The 14701-nt window shown below is 37.9% G+C and overlaps 1 protein-coding gene across 7 annotated transcripts in view; it reads right to left on the reverse strand.

The window, feature by feature from the left end:
- Window positions 1-14701, reverse strand: part of LOC126277953 (apoptosis-resistant E3 ubiquitin protein ligase 1) — a 616553-nt gene that overhangs the window by 40573 nt on the left and 561279 nt on the right. For all 7 annotated transcript variants that reach the window (XR_007550627.1, XR_007550628.1, XR_007550629.1 and 4 more), the window contains 3 exons: window positions 10663-10784; window positions 7631-7706; window positions 1566-1855 (listed from right to left, as the gene is read on the reverse strand). Coding sequence is in view for 4 of the 7 variants with exons in the window: in XM_049977563.1 (XP_049833520.1) it covers window positions 1566-1855; window positions 7631-7706; window positions 10663-10784 (488 nt within the window). In the remaining 3 variants the exon portion in view is untranslated. The remainder of the gene's footprint in view (window positions 1-1565; window positions 1856-7630; window positions 7707-10662; window positions 10785-14701) is intronic.

Consider the following 14701-nt stretch of genomic DNA (forward strand, 5'->3'; position numbering starts at 1 on the left):
GTACCAGTACTGTATTATCTCATTTTTGGTTCTTTATTATGACATAATGCCATACATGCTATAAGATGAGAACATGCTATTTTGAAATGCAGTGAACAGTTGAAACTAGGCAATAGTGTGTGGAATTAAACACTTTGTTTCAAATAAATTAACTGCCTCAGCTGAAAAGATTAATAAAGCCATATTTCTTTAGAAAACTGACAAAAATACCTTTATTGTTCTGCAAGGCAATTAATGCTTGACTGAAATTGCCACCCAGGGCAGATACCCCAGTTTGCTCCCATTGAATATGGCAGCTTGTGGGCACCAGTAAAATTTTTCCGGGTAGCATCTTGCTGCTTGCTTATACAGATAAGAGCCACACTTTTGTAGCCAGAACTGGGAGAAGGTACATATGCAACTCAACTGTGCTTGCGCATGAACCCGCTCGCAACTGCTCACACAAATCTAATGTAAACAGTTATGACGTCATGCTCATCAGAGGCAATAATTTGTTGTCATGAAGCATTGCATAGTCTTCCTAAAGCCTTTGACACATTTTGCTACTGGCCGACACTTCTATGAGTACTGTGTTTTTGTTGTGTACATGGTGCATTTCCTTTGGAACTTAAGTTTTATTTTAGTTTTTTCTCTCGTTCACGTTTTATTGCTGCAGTATTATTCTGCTTTAGTGGGGTGCAGTAATAATAAAAACTAAAACAAAAAATATCCCGGAATTCTAAAAAATTTCCGAGTTTTTCCCGGTTGTCCTGGGTCGTATACACCCTGGACAGATTTAATTTTTTTTATATCGTCACTGTTGCTGGAGCAAAGCAACGGAGTATTTTTTGATAGGGTGTCAAGCTTCTGTTTAATATTTTTACAAATATGATTTCAACCATTCCAGATGTGTGCCTCATACAGTGTGACAAGTTCTTGTCCACTCCATTTCATAAAGGAACACATGTAAAGACAAAATGCAACACTATAGACAAAGCAAAAACAAACTCTAGGATTGTGTAGCAGCAGAACTATGTTCCTTTGATCTGTACTGACATAGCTGTGGATCACTGACTTTGTGTTGCCAAGATGATGACAACATATTGCAAACACTGGTAGCTCACTATTAGCCACAAACAATGTTGTGAACAAATGTTGCAGAGCGTGTTTCGAACTCAACATAAATGCACCTTTAGTGAGCTGTGGTGACAAAATCACCGGTAGACACGTTTACTGCATATTCACGAAGGACATCATTATAATCTATAAAACATTTTAGTAGCATATGACAAGCAAAATATACACACATCTTTTTCAGTTTTTTTTAACATCAAATTGTAAAATGTCTATCTCCATAATTTTTTAGTATTTTCCTATAACTCTGTAATTATGGTGATAAATCCATAACAGTTATGGACAATCTATAGTAGTCAGCAGCCATAATTTCTAAACCTCAGAGCCTGTGATCAACATGATCAGTTTGCATGCTGAGCACTTGCCAACAGATATCTCAAGTTAATAGTACCTGTTAACTGTTTCTGTGTGACTTATTATGCATAACATTTTAGAAGGTTGGAGACACTGACCTTGTAGTGCACACGAAGACCAATGAGTTGTGCCAAAAATGACCTCGTAAACCGTGCCCGTACTAACTGTCTGTAGGAACCTCCAAGTGATGATTCGTAAAGGCACTTGCCAACTATTCGACCAGCAAACTCAAAGTGCTTCAACTTCAGGTGAGGAGGCCTTTGAACATTAGGATGTACAAGTGCTTGCTGACCATCTGAAAAGCTCATGAAGAGACCATTGCGTGCATCAAACAATGCTGCACACACAAGTTCAAACCACTCTCGTCGTACACCACCCCAGTCCAGACCTGTGGACAAGAACAAACATTGCCCAATAAGGCTAACTACATAATGATAGATGCTGTTTTGGAAGGAAACTCATTACAAACATACATTAATATGAACAAATTCAAGGAAACAACTGAGTAAAACATTCAAGAGTGTGAAAGGTTATCCATTTCATAAGTCTTTGATGTGTCACCTATATCTGTGGAGCTTTCAGCATTAACACAACAAAACAGGATTAATAACACAACACATTTTTTAACATTCTACTTGATAACAGAATATCATTAATGATCCACAAGAATTACAAAACATACATCATCAATCATTGATGATATACTGACACAGGGAAAGAATGTTGTTGTAGACATACTCTGACTTTTGAGAACACTCCTGCTAGATCTTGCATTTAAAACTATTAGTAAGAAATATAACTAAAGCAGTCACTCACAGAAAAAAAAGAAGAAGAAGAATTTGCTAAGCAATTAAAGAATGAAAATGAAGTGCACTCAGAAATTAGCACAAGAAACTTCCCAATCTAAAAGGTCAATATTTAAATTCAGATGTGAAGAACTGTTTCCAAAAGTATTCACAACCACTTCAGAGAGTGGGAAAAATGTAACTACAGTGGTCCCACACTTCTAAAACACTGTAATATACAGAAAACAAATATATTGGAAAATATTACTAACTGCAAAAGGTCGCAAAATGACAAATATTGTCTGCAATATAAATGGCCGAGTGAAAAGATTATGGTCATAAGCTCAAGAGCATATTAATCTATCTCTGGAACACAACACAGTAGTGATTCTATGTGGCATGGATTCAATGAGTCCCTGGTAGGCTTCCTGAGGTATGTGACACCAGATGTCCACACACAGGTCATGAACTTCCATAAATTACAGGCCAGTGGTTTGTGGGTTTGGAGCTGGCATCCACTAGCATTCCAGATGTTTTCCACAAGGTTCAGGCAAATATGGTGGCCAAGACAATAATTTCAGTTCACTACAATGCCCCTCAAACAATTTGAAACATAGCAAGGTGGGATAGAGCCACTTGTAACAACCCTACTCCTTTAATACATTGTTTTTCTTTTTTTCATTCTGTAAATAATGTGTTTGCTACAGTTATGTGAAGTGACTTGTTTTTATTTTGGTTGATGTCCATAATTTCAACTTTTGTGATTTCTAAGCAGAAAGGTATAGGTAGTTTTATTTAAAAGCAATTTATTTAAAAGATTATTATACAATTTACATGCCACAGAACACGAGTTGAGATTTCTAATGAGCAAATAGCTAACTGTCTGTAAAAGGAACATGTTAGTTTCCCTAACAACTCCTACTTCAAATGTTATTTTCAGTTGTAATTTACACTTCCAATAACACACTTTTGCTATTTTGACAATTAAGCATGTTTAATTTTGAGAACTCTCTTCATAACTCAATTGCTAATTGCTCTAGTTTTTAAGACCTAGAAGATGCATTAGTTCATATGAGTAATGTACTTATCTGTATGCAAGAGACAGCATGCTTACCAATATATTCCAAAATGCCATGCATAAAAGCGGATTTTTCCTGTGCTCATATCTCAGGTTCTATTGGTAATAAAAAGGCAGGGTCAAGTGTTTTGGATATTACCAAAAGAAGGATCATCTTAGTGTCACTACTTCATAATACAGAATCCAAGTATAAATATTACACACTTCTTCCTGCTTAGATAAATGGAGAATATTGGCAGTTATTTTTGCATTTGATGTGGTCTACTGTGGGCAAGATGGGACTTACGAGGGCACTATTTGTTCATGTGAAGTTCCTTGGAAAACCCCAAAAAAGTGTATTTTTTTACTATATTTTTGTTCTGACCAGCAAACCAAAACCCAGTCGAGGATTCCAAGATGGCTATCCAAAGAAAATAGTTGAAATTTTTATGATATATTTGTAAGATACCAGTCTTGAACAAACTTGAAAATTTTCTTGGTATCATTATCCTTTTGCAGCTACAGCAGATAACCCCATGATTTAATTACACTGATGGGTATAGCTGTGAATGACTGAATAGTTGAATGAATTAACAAGTGAAAGAATGATGCATTTACACAAATTCTTGGACGGTTCCCAAGGAAAGCCCCAAAAAAGCATTTTTTGCCATCAAAAGTGGACCAAAATCCAGTCACTGATTACAAGATGGCTATGCAGAACAAGTGGCTGTAATTTTTACAATATGTTCCTAATATTCTGCTCTCAAACAACACTGATAATTTACTACTTACAGATCTTTACCTAGAATGAGATTTTCACTCTGCCGGGGAGTGTGCACTGATATGAAACTTTCTGGCAGATTAAAATGGTGTGATAGACTGAGACTCGAACTTGGGACCTTTGCCTTTCGTGGGCAAGTGCTCTACCAACTGAGCTACCCAAGCACGGCTCATGCCCCTTCCTCACAGCTTTACTTCTGCCAGTACCACGTCTCCTACCTTCCAAACTTTACAGAAGCTCTCCTGCAAACCTTGCAGAACTAGCACTCCTGAAAGAAAGGATATTGCAGAGACTTGCCTGCAAAAGGCAAAGGTCCCAAGTTCAAGTCTCGGTCCAGCACACCATTTTAATCTGCCAGGAAGTTTCAGATCTTTATCTGTTTCCGAGCTACAGAGGTTCATAGTTATACTACTTGTGCATGTAAAATACATTGTGAAGTGGAAATGAAGCTTCTAAAGTGATGTAGAGCAAAGAAGTACGATGTTACATGTCTCCATTAGCACCAGAAGGGTTCTCGGAACTCCACATTGTAGAACTGAAGCACATACAAAATTTTTGTGCACATATAATCCAGTCTGTACTAAATTTGTTTTTCATTATTTCATTCCACATAAGTAAACTATCAAAATTTTGCTGTCCCATTAAGTTCATTTCATATGAGTGACATGACCTCCTGTGGCAGGGAACAGAAGGGAAGCTCCTATCAGAGCACAGAAAAGACAAATATGCTTCTCTTTATTAGACTGACTGAAAAGTGGGGTGACAGCTGTCTCATTCTACCTTCCTCATTAGAACATATTCATACCTTTTATGCTGAGAAAGAAGGAGACAGTGGCAATGGGAAAGAGATGCAGAAGTAATAAATATTGAAAGATAGTAGACAGTGGTTGTGGTGTAGAAAGAACAAAGGAGACAATGGCAGTGTGAGAGAAAGAGAGGGACACAGTGGCAATGGAACATACCAGACAGGGAGAGAACAGTGCTATGAAAAGAGTGAAGGAGACAATGCCCATGGGAGAGGAATAAAGAGAAGGAGAAAGTGGAAGTGGGTGAGAGCCAGTGATAATGAGAGACAGAGTCTATGACAATGACAACGAGAAAGAGAGAGACAGTAACAGAGAGAAGACACAACATCAATGGGAATGAATGAATGGGATAATAGTAGTACAAGAGAACAAGAGGGAGACAGTGACAGTAGAGGAGGCAGTAGTAGTAGGACAGAACAAAGGCAACAGAGACAGCTGCAGAGCCACAAGGAGATGATGCAATGAGTTGGGCTGAATGAGTGAGTGGAAATGGGCAATTGGGAGTGGATGAGCATGAGAGACTTACAGTGATGGACTAGTGTGTGTGAGTGAGTTACAGTTGTGGCAACATGTGGAATTGAGAAGTGATGTGCATGTTAAAAAGAGCTTGAATATGTTCACTTGTCCATATTTTTGCAAAAATTTTTTAAAGTGCTGAGGAAGGTAGAATGAGGCAGCTGATATTCCACTTTTCAGTCAGTCTTTTAATAAAGAGAAGCATATTCACCTTTGTGTGCTCCAATAACAAATTTTTCCACTGGATGAGAAATTGAGTAAATTATGAAAACTGCATACCTTTGAAATTCACACAAAGATCAGTAAATCCCATGTCATGGAGTTCATAAACAGTTCATGTAGCTTTATTAATTTTACAGCCACCTAATAAACAGCTAAAATGAATTATTTCTTGCTACACTAGAATGACATTTGACTAAATTTGACGTTTGTATTATTATATACTAACATGCAATTAGAAATTTCACTAATTCTTCTCATAAACATCTATAAATTACCATCAATAGACAATAAGTAAGCAGTCTGCACATGGTAATCATTCAATCAACATTTCTGGGGCACAACAGGAAGCATTCAGTACATTGACATCATGTAGTAACTTGTGAGTAATATCTTCTGTAAAAGTCTGTGGAAGTCAATCATTACAACACCATCATGTGGTCATACTGTCATACCTGTGTTGATAAAGTCTGAACCTGCTTGTGAAAGTGCACTGCAAAAATATCATCGCTGTCACAATAATTCCTAGTTGAGTGGAAGTGCTTGCCAGTCATCATTATATTGTATGACTTTTTATACACAAGCTGATCATTATGTTTTCACAAGTGACAGTACATGTCAGAATTAGTCAAGTTAACTACTACTGTGTTGCGTACATCATTTTAAAACTATATATAAAATCAGATTACAGCAAGACAGTGGACATTCGGCAACTAGCTACTGAGGATTATTAATCACAGGTAAGACATGTTACACATTGTAGCATGATTCTAGCCTTGGGACACTGAAATGTATCCTGATGGAAGATGACTTCACTGTCAGAAAAGACACCAAGCATAATGGGATGCAAGTGGATTGTAATATTGTACGTGTAGTCCATAGCAGTCGCTGCACCTTCATTACTACAACAAGTTCCACGGAAGACCAGGTGAATGTTTCCCACGCCATAATATTGCCTCCACTGACCAGTACCCAAGGTGCAGTTCATGTTTCAACCAACCATTCACCTGGATGATAGCATATCTGAACAATACCACTGACCAGCTGCAGAACCCTGTGTTCAATAATCCACACTGAATGGTGTGCTCTGAAACACTAGTGCCCAACCAGCATTGCACACTGTCGCCATATCTGCCACAGATTGCATCTATTCTGGTTTATTGAGTACATGAGGCTCTGCCCTCCATGTTATGTGATGAGGCATAATGTCTAACACCTTGTTACCTACTCATGGTTTCACTGTCCATCAACCACTTTTCATAGCTGCTCAATATAGTAACACACACAAACTAATGACCAGTATTGCCATTTCCAAGCTGCCAGGCTGCAACAATATGCCCTTTGTCAAAGCTGATTATGTTAGTGCATCTTCCATTTGCAGCCCCCATATAGATGCTACAGTTATTCCCCAGTTGTCTCTGCTCTGCTTACATACTTGCCCTACCATGTCATGTGCCCTCAACACCACTAGGTGGTATTCACTCTTGAGATGGGCAGTGGTCATAGTACTTTGGCTTATTAATGTATATGTTTGTAAGTATTAGGACCTATACACAGGGTGATTCTGGGATGATGTTACAAACTTTCAGGGATGATGCAGAAGGGTTAATGTATTAGTTTGAGGTAAGGGGACATTATCCAAAAATGACCAAGTCAAAAGGCAACTGCAAACATTTTTCCTTGAAAACTTAATTGTCTTGTCTCACAGAGAGGTAAATGTATTATCAGTTATGGTGATTACTTTTTCAATCTGTGTCATTATCATTTGACTGCCCCTTATATAACAGTAAGACAGAGATTAAGAAATCAGAGTGTAAACTGCAAAACATTTCCAGAATTGGATGTAGACTGACTATAATTTATTAGAACTGTAGTCCAGTGATACTTTGTCAGTACTGAAACAGAATCACAAAGTAGCAATGATCATGACAGAGAAGTAAGAATATTGATCATATAAAGAAAAACTGCTGAGACTAGAAAAATAGTTGCGTGGACTCACCTTGTTCTCCTTGAAAGGTTATCTCAAAGTTTCGACACCAGTCACTCACAGAGAAGTTTTTTGTTGCTTTCATTGACTGAAACATGTATAGTTTAAAATCACTTACACACATTATAAAAAGTAAACAAAAATAATAAAAGACAACCACTGACCTATAGCTGACCAATGCATAGCACATAAAAACACATACTAACACAGAGACATTACTAGCTTACTTTTGAATTACCGCTCTTTTCCTAGTCAGTTACATACCCTCACACACAACCAAATGCACCCACTACAGCCATGTGTGGGTGTGTTTAGGTGTCTGTATGCTTTCATGTGCGAGAGTACACACTTAAAAAAAAATTAGCTCAAGAGAAAGTGACTTTTCTTTTCTGTTAGATGTTCCTGTGTGTCAAACAACTACATGCCAGTGGCTGCTTTTTCTCATTAAGTTTATGGTTTCCATAATGTAATTTATCTTGTTAATAAATGTAAATGTGGAAGGGGCATTAAAAGAAGGTTACAGTTTTTATGTATATCACTTGGAAGAAATATGTTAAAAGACCTCAAGAAATGATTCTCTGCCACTTGTTTTCTCTTTGAATTGGTCACTTGTAACAATAATGTTGGAAAGACAGATTGCTACTTACTGTAAAGAGGACACAACAAGTTGCAGATAGGCACAATTAAAAGACACTCACATAAAGCCTTTGGCCACAGCCTTTGTCAGTAAGACTGACACACACACACACACACACACACACACACACACACACACACACACACACACACACAAGAACTATCATGTGGGATGCAAACAGCAATCTGGAGGGGGTGGAGAAGGGGAAGGGATAGTAGTGTATGGGTGCGGAGAGAGACAACCGCTGTCTGGTGAAGCGTGCAGGGCTAGACTACCAACAGGTGCAGCATAAAGAGGTTGTGGGGTAGGTAGGTGAGCATAAAAGGAGAGGAGTGGGGAAAAATGGGCGGTTGTGTTGTCAGGGGGCTGCAAATAAACAGGGTTGGAGATGAGAATGGGGATTAGATTAGATTAATACTTGTTCCATAGATCATGAATACGACAATTCTTAATGATGTGGAACATGTCAGGTTAATGAAAGATTTCTGCACACGATATTACATTACACAAAATATTGCATGACACTAATGTTTAATTTAATTTTTTGTCCCTCCCTTAATTTATATCTAAAAATTCAGCCAATGAGTAGAAGGAGTTGTCATCTAGAAATTCTTTTAATTTATTTTTAAATGTTGGTTGACTATCTGTCAGGCTTTTGATGCTCTTTGGTAGGTGACCAAAGACTTTTGTGGCAGCATAATTTACTCCTTTCTGTGCCAAAGTCAGATTTAACCCTGCATAGTGAAGATCATCCTTTCTCCTGGTGTTATAGCTATGCACACTGCTATTACTTTTGAACTGGGTTGGATTATTAACAACAAATTTCATAAGTGAATATATATATACTGTGAGGTTTCTGTGAGGATCCCTAGATCCTTAAATAGATGTCTGCAGGATGACTGTGGGTGGACTCCAGCAATTATTCTGATTACACGTTTTTGAGCAATGAATACTTTTCTACTCAACGATGAATTACCCCAGAATATGATACCATATGAAAGCAGTGAATGAAAGTAGGCATAGTAAGCTAATTTACTGAGATTCTTATCACCAAAATTTGCAATAACCCTAATAGCATACGTAGCTGAACTCAGACGTTTCAGCAGACCATCAATGTTTTGCTTCCAGTTTAACCTCTCATCAATGGACACACCCAAAAATTTTGAAAATCTGTGTGGAACTGTATATACTGCGTTTTATCAAAATTTAAAGAGAGTCCGTTTGCCGAGAACCCCTTAATAATTTAGTGAAAAACATCATTTACAATTACATCACTTAGTTCTTGGTTTTTGGATGTTATTACTATACTTTTATCATCAGCAAAAAGAACTAACTTTGCATCTTCATGAATATGGAATGGTAAGTCATTAATGTATATCAAGAACAGTAAAGAACCTAAGACCGAACCCTGTGGGACCCCATACTTGATAGCCCCCCAGTTTGAGGAATCGTCTGTTGTTTTAACATTACATGAGCCACTTATTTCAACTTTCTGCATTCTTCCAGTTAAGTATGAATTAAACCATTTGTGCACTGCCCCCCCATCAAACCATAATGATTTAGCTTATCTAAAAGAATTCCATGATTTACACAATCAAAGGAATTTGAGAGATCACAAAAAAATACCAATGGCTGATGTCCGGTTATTCAGAGCATTTAATATTTGATCAGTGAAAGCGTATATAACATTTTCTGTTGAAAAGCCTTTCTGAAAACCAAACTGACATTTTGTTAGTACTTTATTTTTACAAATATGGGAGGCTACTCTTGAATACATTACTTTCTCAAAAATTTTTGATAGAGCTGTCAGAAGAGAGATTGGGCGGTAGTTGTTGACATCCGACGTATCCCCCTTTTTATGCAATGGTTTGCAATGGCATACTTCAGTCTATCAGGGAAAACGCCCTGCTCCAAAGAGCTATTACACATGTGGCTGAGAATCCTTCTTATCTGTGGAGAACAAGCTTTAAGTATCTTGCTATGCAGCAAGGAACTTGACTGATTATTTTGTCCCCCAAATCATTCAAATACCCTTCAAAATGTGTCCGGTCTTAACCTCTGTGAAACTCTTCCTGTTTCTAAGTCATATCTCTACTGTTCTGAAAGAGAGAAGTGTGATGTATTATTTGGTGCTATTTTGCTTTGTGATCAAACAGACACAAAAAGTAGATTTTTGTGATGTAGCATTAAGCATTTTATGAGTAAGATGTACATTGTTATGCCCAAGAAAAAGTAGATAATAGCATTAAATCATCCCGTTATACTGAAAGAACTTTCAAACCAATTTTAGCGTTTATTGCATTAACTGTCATTTTATATTCTTGCAAGATATATATTATCCAACAATAACCTTCTGTTAATTAAAGATCTCAAAAAATAAGAGTGACTCATAGTCCTCTTAACTCACCGACTCCAGAAGCTTTTCACGGCAGATTTTCATGGGCAGTTTTTCATGATAATGTTTCTGGTGGTACTTCCGAACTTCATGGTAGAAAAAGTCCTGTTTATCTTTGAAAGTCTCTGATCCTCCTAGAGCAAACAGATAAAAATGAACTTAGTCTTCCAAATAATGTAAACTACTAGTAAAATAACATTCTTTTTAATTAAAGTTTCATCAGTGTGAGAGGAGTTGCCTAGATTATACAATTTTAGTAGTGTTCTCAGATTTTCTTTATTAGCTGTCAGACATTTTATGTTCTAAAGAAAGGATAAGATATTTCTGGGGATGCACAGTGCACTCTTCCTGAGATGTAAGATGCCAATAGCAAGAAGTGTAATGGCCCCACTCAATGTCAATACGGAAACCGAACATCTGGTACAATATTACTGTCGACCACTATGGCACCTTACCCAGAGGACACTGATAATCAAGAGTTCCCTCCAGCAGGAACACACTAGAATCTGGCATATAAGCTGGCCCAGAGCCAGTCTGAATTAGTTACAATGTGATCCATGTAGTGTGTAGTGAGTGTGCCACAGGTTTGGCTCAGATGTGATTCTTGCAGACTCTTTCATATAGCCAGAACTTTGGTATGGCATAGCTTGACTTACCTTTGGAATATGCATTTAAACTAGCTTGTAATTTTTCTGGGGACATCTTGTATGTAAGCTCTTGTTGTTTGTGAGCAAAAATGTGTAACATTACCATGAGCTAAAGATAGCAATATTACAGGCAGTGCAAGTGTTGGCGAGCGCAACAGTTATGTCTTTTATCACCCATGTTTACAGCTTTTCCATCATTTAATGAACAAAGTGAAGAGTGGGATGCTTATCACTAATGATTGCAGTTACATGTTACAACTTGCCAAATTTCTGAATGGAAAGACAAAACGCCATGTTCTTGTCAGGAAATTCTAAACTGTCTCACCTAATACAGAAATTAGAATGGTTAATACATTCGGCACAGCTTGAATTTTCTAGGATACTTTCTTTATTACAACAGGACAATTTTCAATGAAAGAATATGTTATTTCAGCCAGGTTAGTATTTTGACAGTAGAAAAAGGATCCCAATTAATCTTATGTGGACTGGGCTACCGACCTATATAGATTAAGTCGGATGTGCACTTTGAAGTGTTTATGTGGGCAGAATTATGCAGTCTCTCTACACAGGTAACAGAGTACTTGTGGAAAGGCTAGGTGGCAGTCTGAAATCCTCTGATGAGCACTCATCAGTCAATATACAGAGTGTGAAATAAGACTGCATACAAAGTATAAACATTTTAATTATCAATATTTTAATGGTAAATTATAAAATAAAGTATTTTTAACCAAGCACCTGAACTTATTGCCTTTGACGAAAGTTGTTGTGCAGAAATTATTCTCCATATCAAGAGCTGGTTAGAACTAAGTGGAGAGCTACAAAATATTTAGTGAGGCATGGAATGTATTTTGAAAAGACTCATTAGATATCAAAGAAGGAAGAGTGTTCACTGCCATCAACAAATATATTGTGCTTGCAACGTCAAAATTGAGTCTGACTGAAGTTACTGGACACAAGGAGCAGGCCTAGGTGAACTCAAGTTAATCGTCAGACGTTTTTACTGGCCTCCTGATTCTGCCATAAGAGTTGTAGAATCATTCAAGGAAAGTCTATGCTCAGTAGCACAGAAATACCCAGGTCATGTGTTATTAGTTGGAGGCAAGTTTAATATAATGGGTATAGACTGGAACATCTACGAATTTACTGCAGGTGGTACAGACAGACAGTCTTGGGAAGTACTTTTGAACATGTTTTCCACAAATTGCCTTGAGCAACTAGTTAAGTCAACCCACATGCAACGAAATATTTTAGACTTTGTAGTTACAAATGCCTGTTCTTATCGACAGTGTCAGTACAGAGACAGGGATTAGTGATCACGATGTCATTGTAGTGAGGATGGTTAATAAAGTTAATAAGTCCATCAAGAAGGCTGGAAGAGTATTTATGCTAGAGAAAGCAGATAAGCACTTGTTGCAACCCAGTTAGACAGTGAATGGATATCACTTACTTAAAATATGATGGATGTAGAGGATTTACGGGCATAGTTCACACTGATTGTAAATCACACTTTGGAGACATATGTGTCAAGTAAGTGGATTGAGGTTGGAGAAGACCCTGTGTGATTCAATAATCAAAAGCAGTGGTATGAATATTAAGAGCTCAGATGGAAAACCAGTCCTAAGCAAAGAAGGGAAAGCTGAAAGAAGGAGTATATAGATGGTGTATACAAGGTAGATGAACTTGCAGGCAATATTACAGAAATAGAAGATGTAGATGTTGATGAGAAGGGATACTTGATACTGCAAGAAGAATTTGACAGAGCACTGAGAGACTTAAGCCAAAACAAGGCCCCCAGGAATAGACAACATTCTGTCAGACCTTGGGAGAGTCAGCTATGAGAAAACTCTTCCACCCACAGTGCAAAGTAAATGAGACCAGCGAAATACCCTCAGACTTCAAGAACAATATAATAATTCCAATTCCAAAGAAACCTGGTGCTGACAGGTATGAATATTACCAAACTATGTGGTTTCAGTTGTCTGAGACTACAGATGTGTGTGCAAGTTGCGTTTGCGTTTGCGTGTGTGTGTGCGCGCACGTGCACGTGTGCGCGCCGGCGCGGGCGCGCATGTGTGTGTGTCTGTGTATCTATTGCTAACAAAGGCCTTAATGGCCAAAAGCTATAATTGTGTGAATCTTTTCGTTGTGCCTATCGTGAACGAGCATCTCTGCTATGTGGTGAGTACCAACTTTCCTCTCCAATATTGTTACCAAACTATCAGTTTTCTTGGGCTTCCAGCCACATCCAGTGGTTTTAAACCACTGGACGCAGCTGGAAGCCCAAGAAAATTTTATCAGTATATATCGCTGTGATAAAATTTTACCAGTATATATCGCTGTGCCTACCCCCATGAACTATGAACCTTGCCGTTGGTGGGGAGGCTTGCATGCCTCAGCGGTACAGGTAGCCATACTGTAGGTGCAACCACAATGGAGGGGTATGTGTTGAGAGGCCAGACAAACGTGTGGTTCCTGAAGAGGGGCACCAGCCTTTTCAGTAATTGCAAGAGCAACAATCTGGATGATTGTCTGATCTGGCCTTGTAATACTAACCAAAACGGCCTTGCTGTGCTCACACTGCGAATAGCTGATAGCAAGGGGAAACTACAGCCATAATTTTTCCAATGCAAGAGTAGGTTTAATAATGAATAAAAATAAACAGGAATGCAGGTAAGCTATTGCCAAACAGCACAGTGAATGCATTATTGTGGCCAAGATAGATACGAAGCCCATGCCTACCACAATAGTACAAGTTTATATGCCAACTAGCTCCGCAGATGATGAAGAGATTGATTAAATGTATGATGAGATAAAAGAAATTATTCAGATATTGAAGGGAGACTAAAATTTAATAGTCATGGGTGACTGGAATTCGATAGTAGGAAAAGGAAGAGAAGGAAATGTAGTACGTGAAAATGGAACGGAGGTAAGGAATGAAAGAGGAAGCCGCCTGGTAGAATTTTGCACAGAGCATAACTCTGTTCAAGAAACATGAAAGAAGGTTGTATACATGGAAGAGACCTGGAGATACTGGAAGGTTTCAAATAGATTATATAATAATAAGACAGACATTTAGGGACCAGGTTTTAAATTTTAAGACATTTCCAGGGGCAGATGTGGACTCTGACCACAATCTGTTGGTTATCAACTGTAGATTAAAAAGGAAGAAATTGCAAAAGGTGGGAATTTAATGAGATGGGACCTGAATAAACTGAAATAACCAGAGGCTGTAGAGAGTTTCAGGGAGAGTGTTAGCGAACGACTGACAAGAATGGGGGAAAGAAATACAGTAGAAGAAGAATGGGTAGCTTTGCAAGATGAAATAATGAGGGCAGCAGAGGATGAAGTAGGTAAACAGGTGAGGTCTAGTATAAATCCTTGGGTAACAGAAGAAATACTGAATT

This window comes from Schistocerca gregaria, chromosome 6 (assembly GCF_023897955.1).
Source record: "Schistocerca gregaria isolate iqSchGreg1 chromosome 6, iqSchGreg1.2, whole genome shotgun sequence".
Taxonomy (NCBI): domain Eukaryota; kingdom Metazoa; phylum Arthropoda; class Insecta; order Orthoptera; family Acrididae; genus Schistocerca; species Schistocerca gregaria.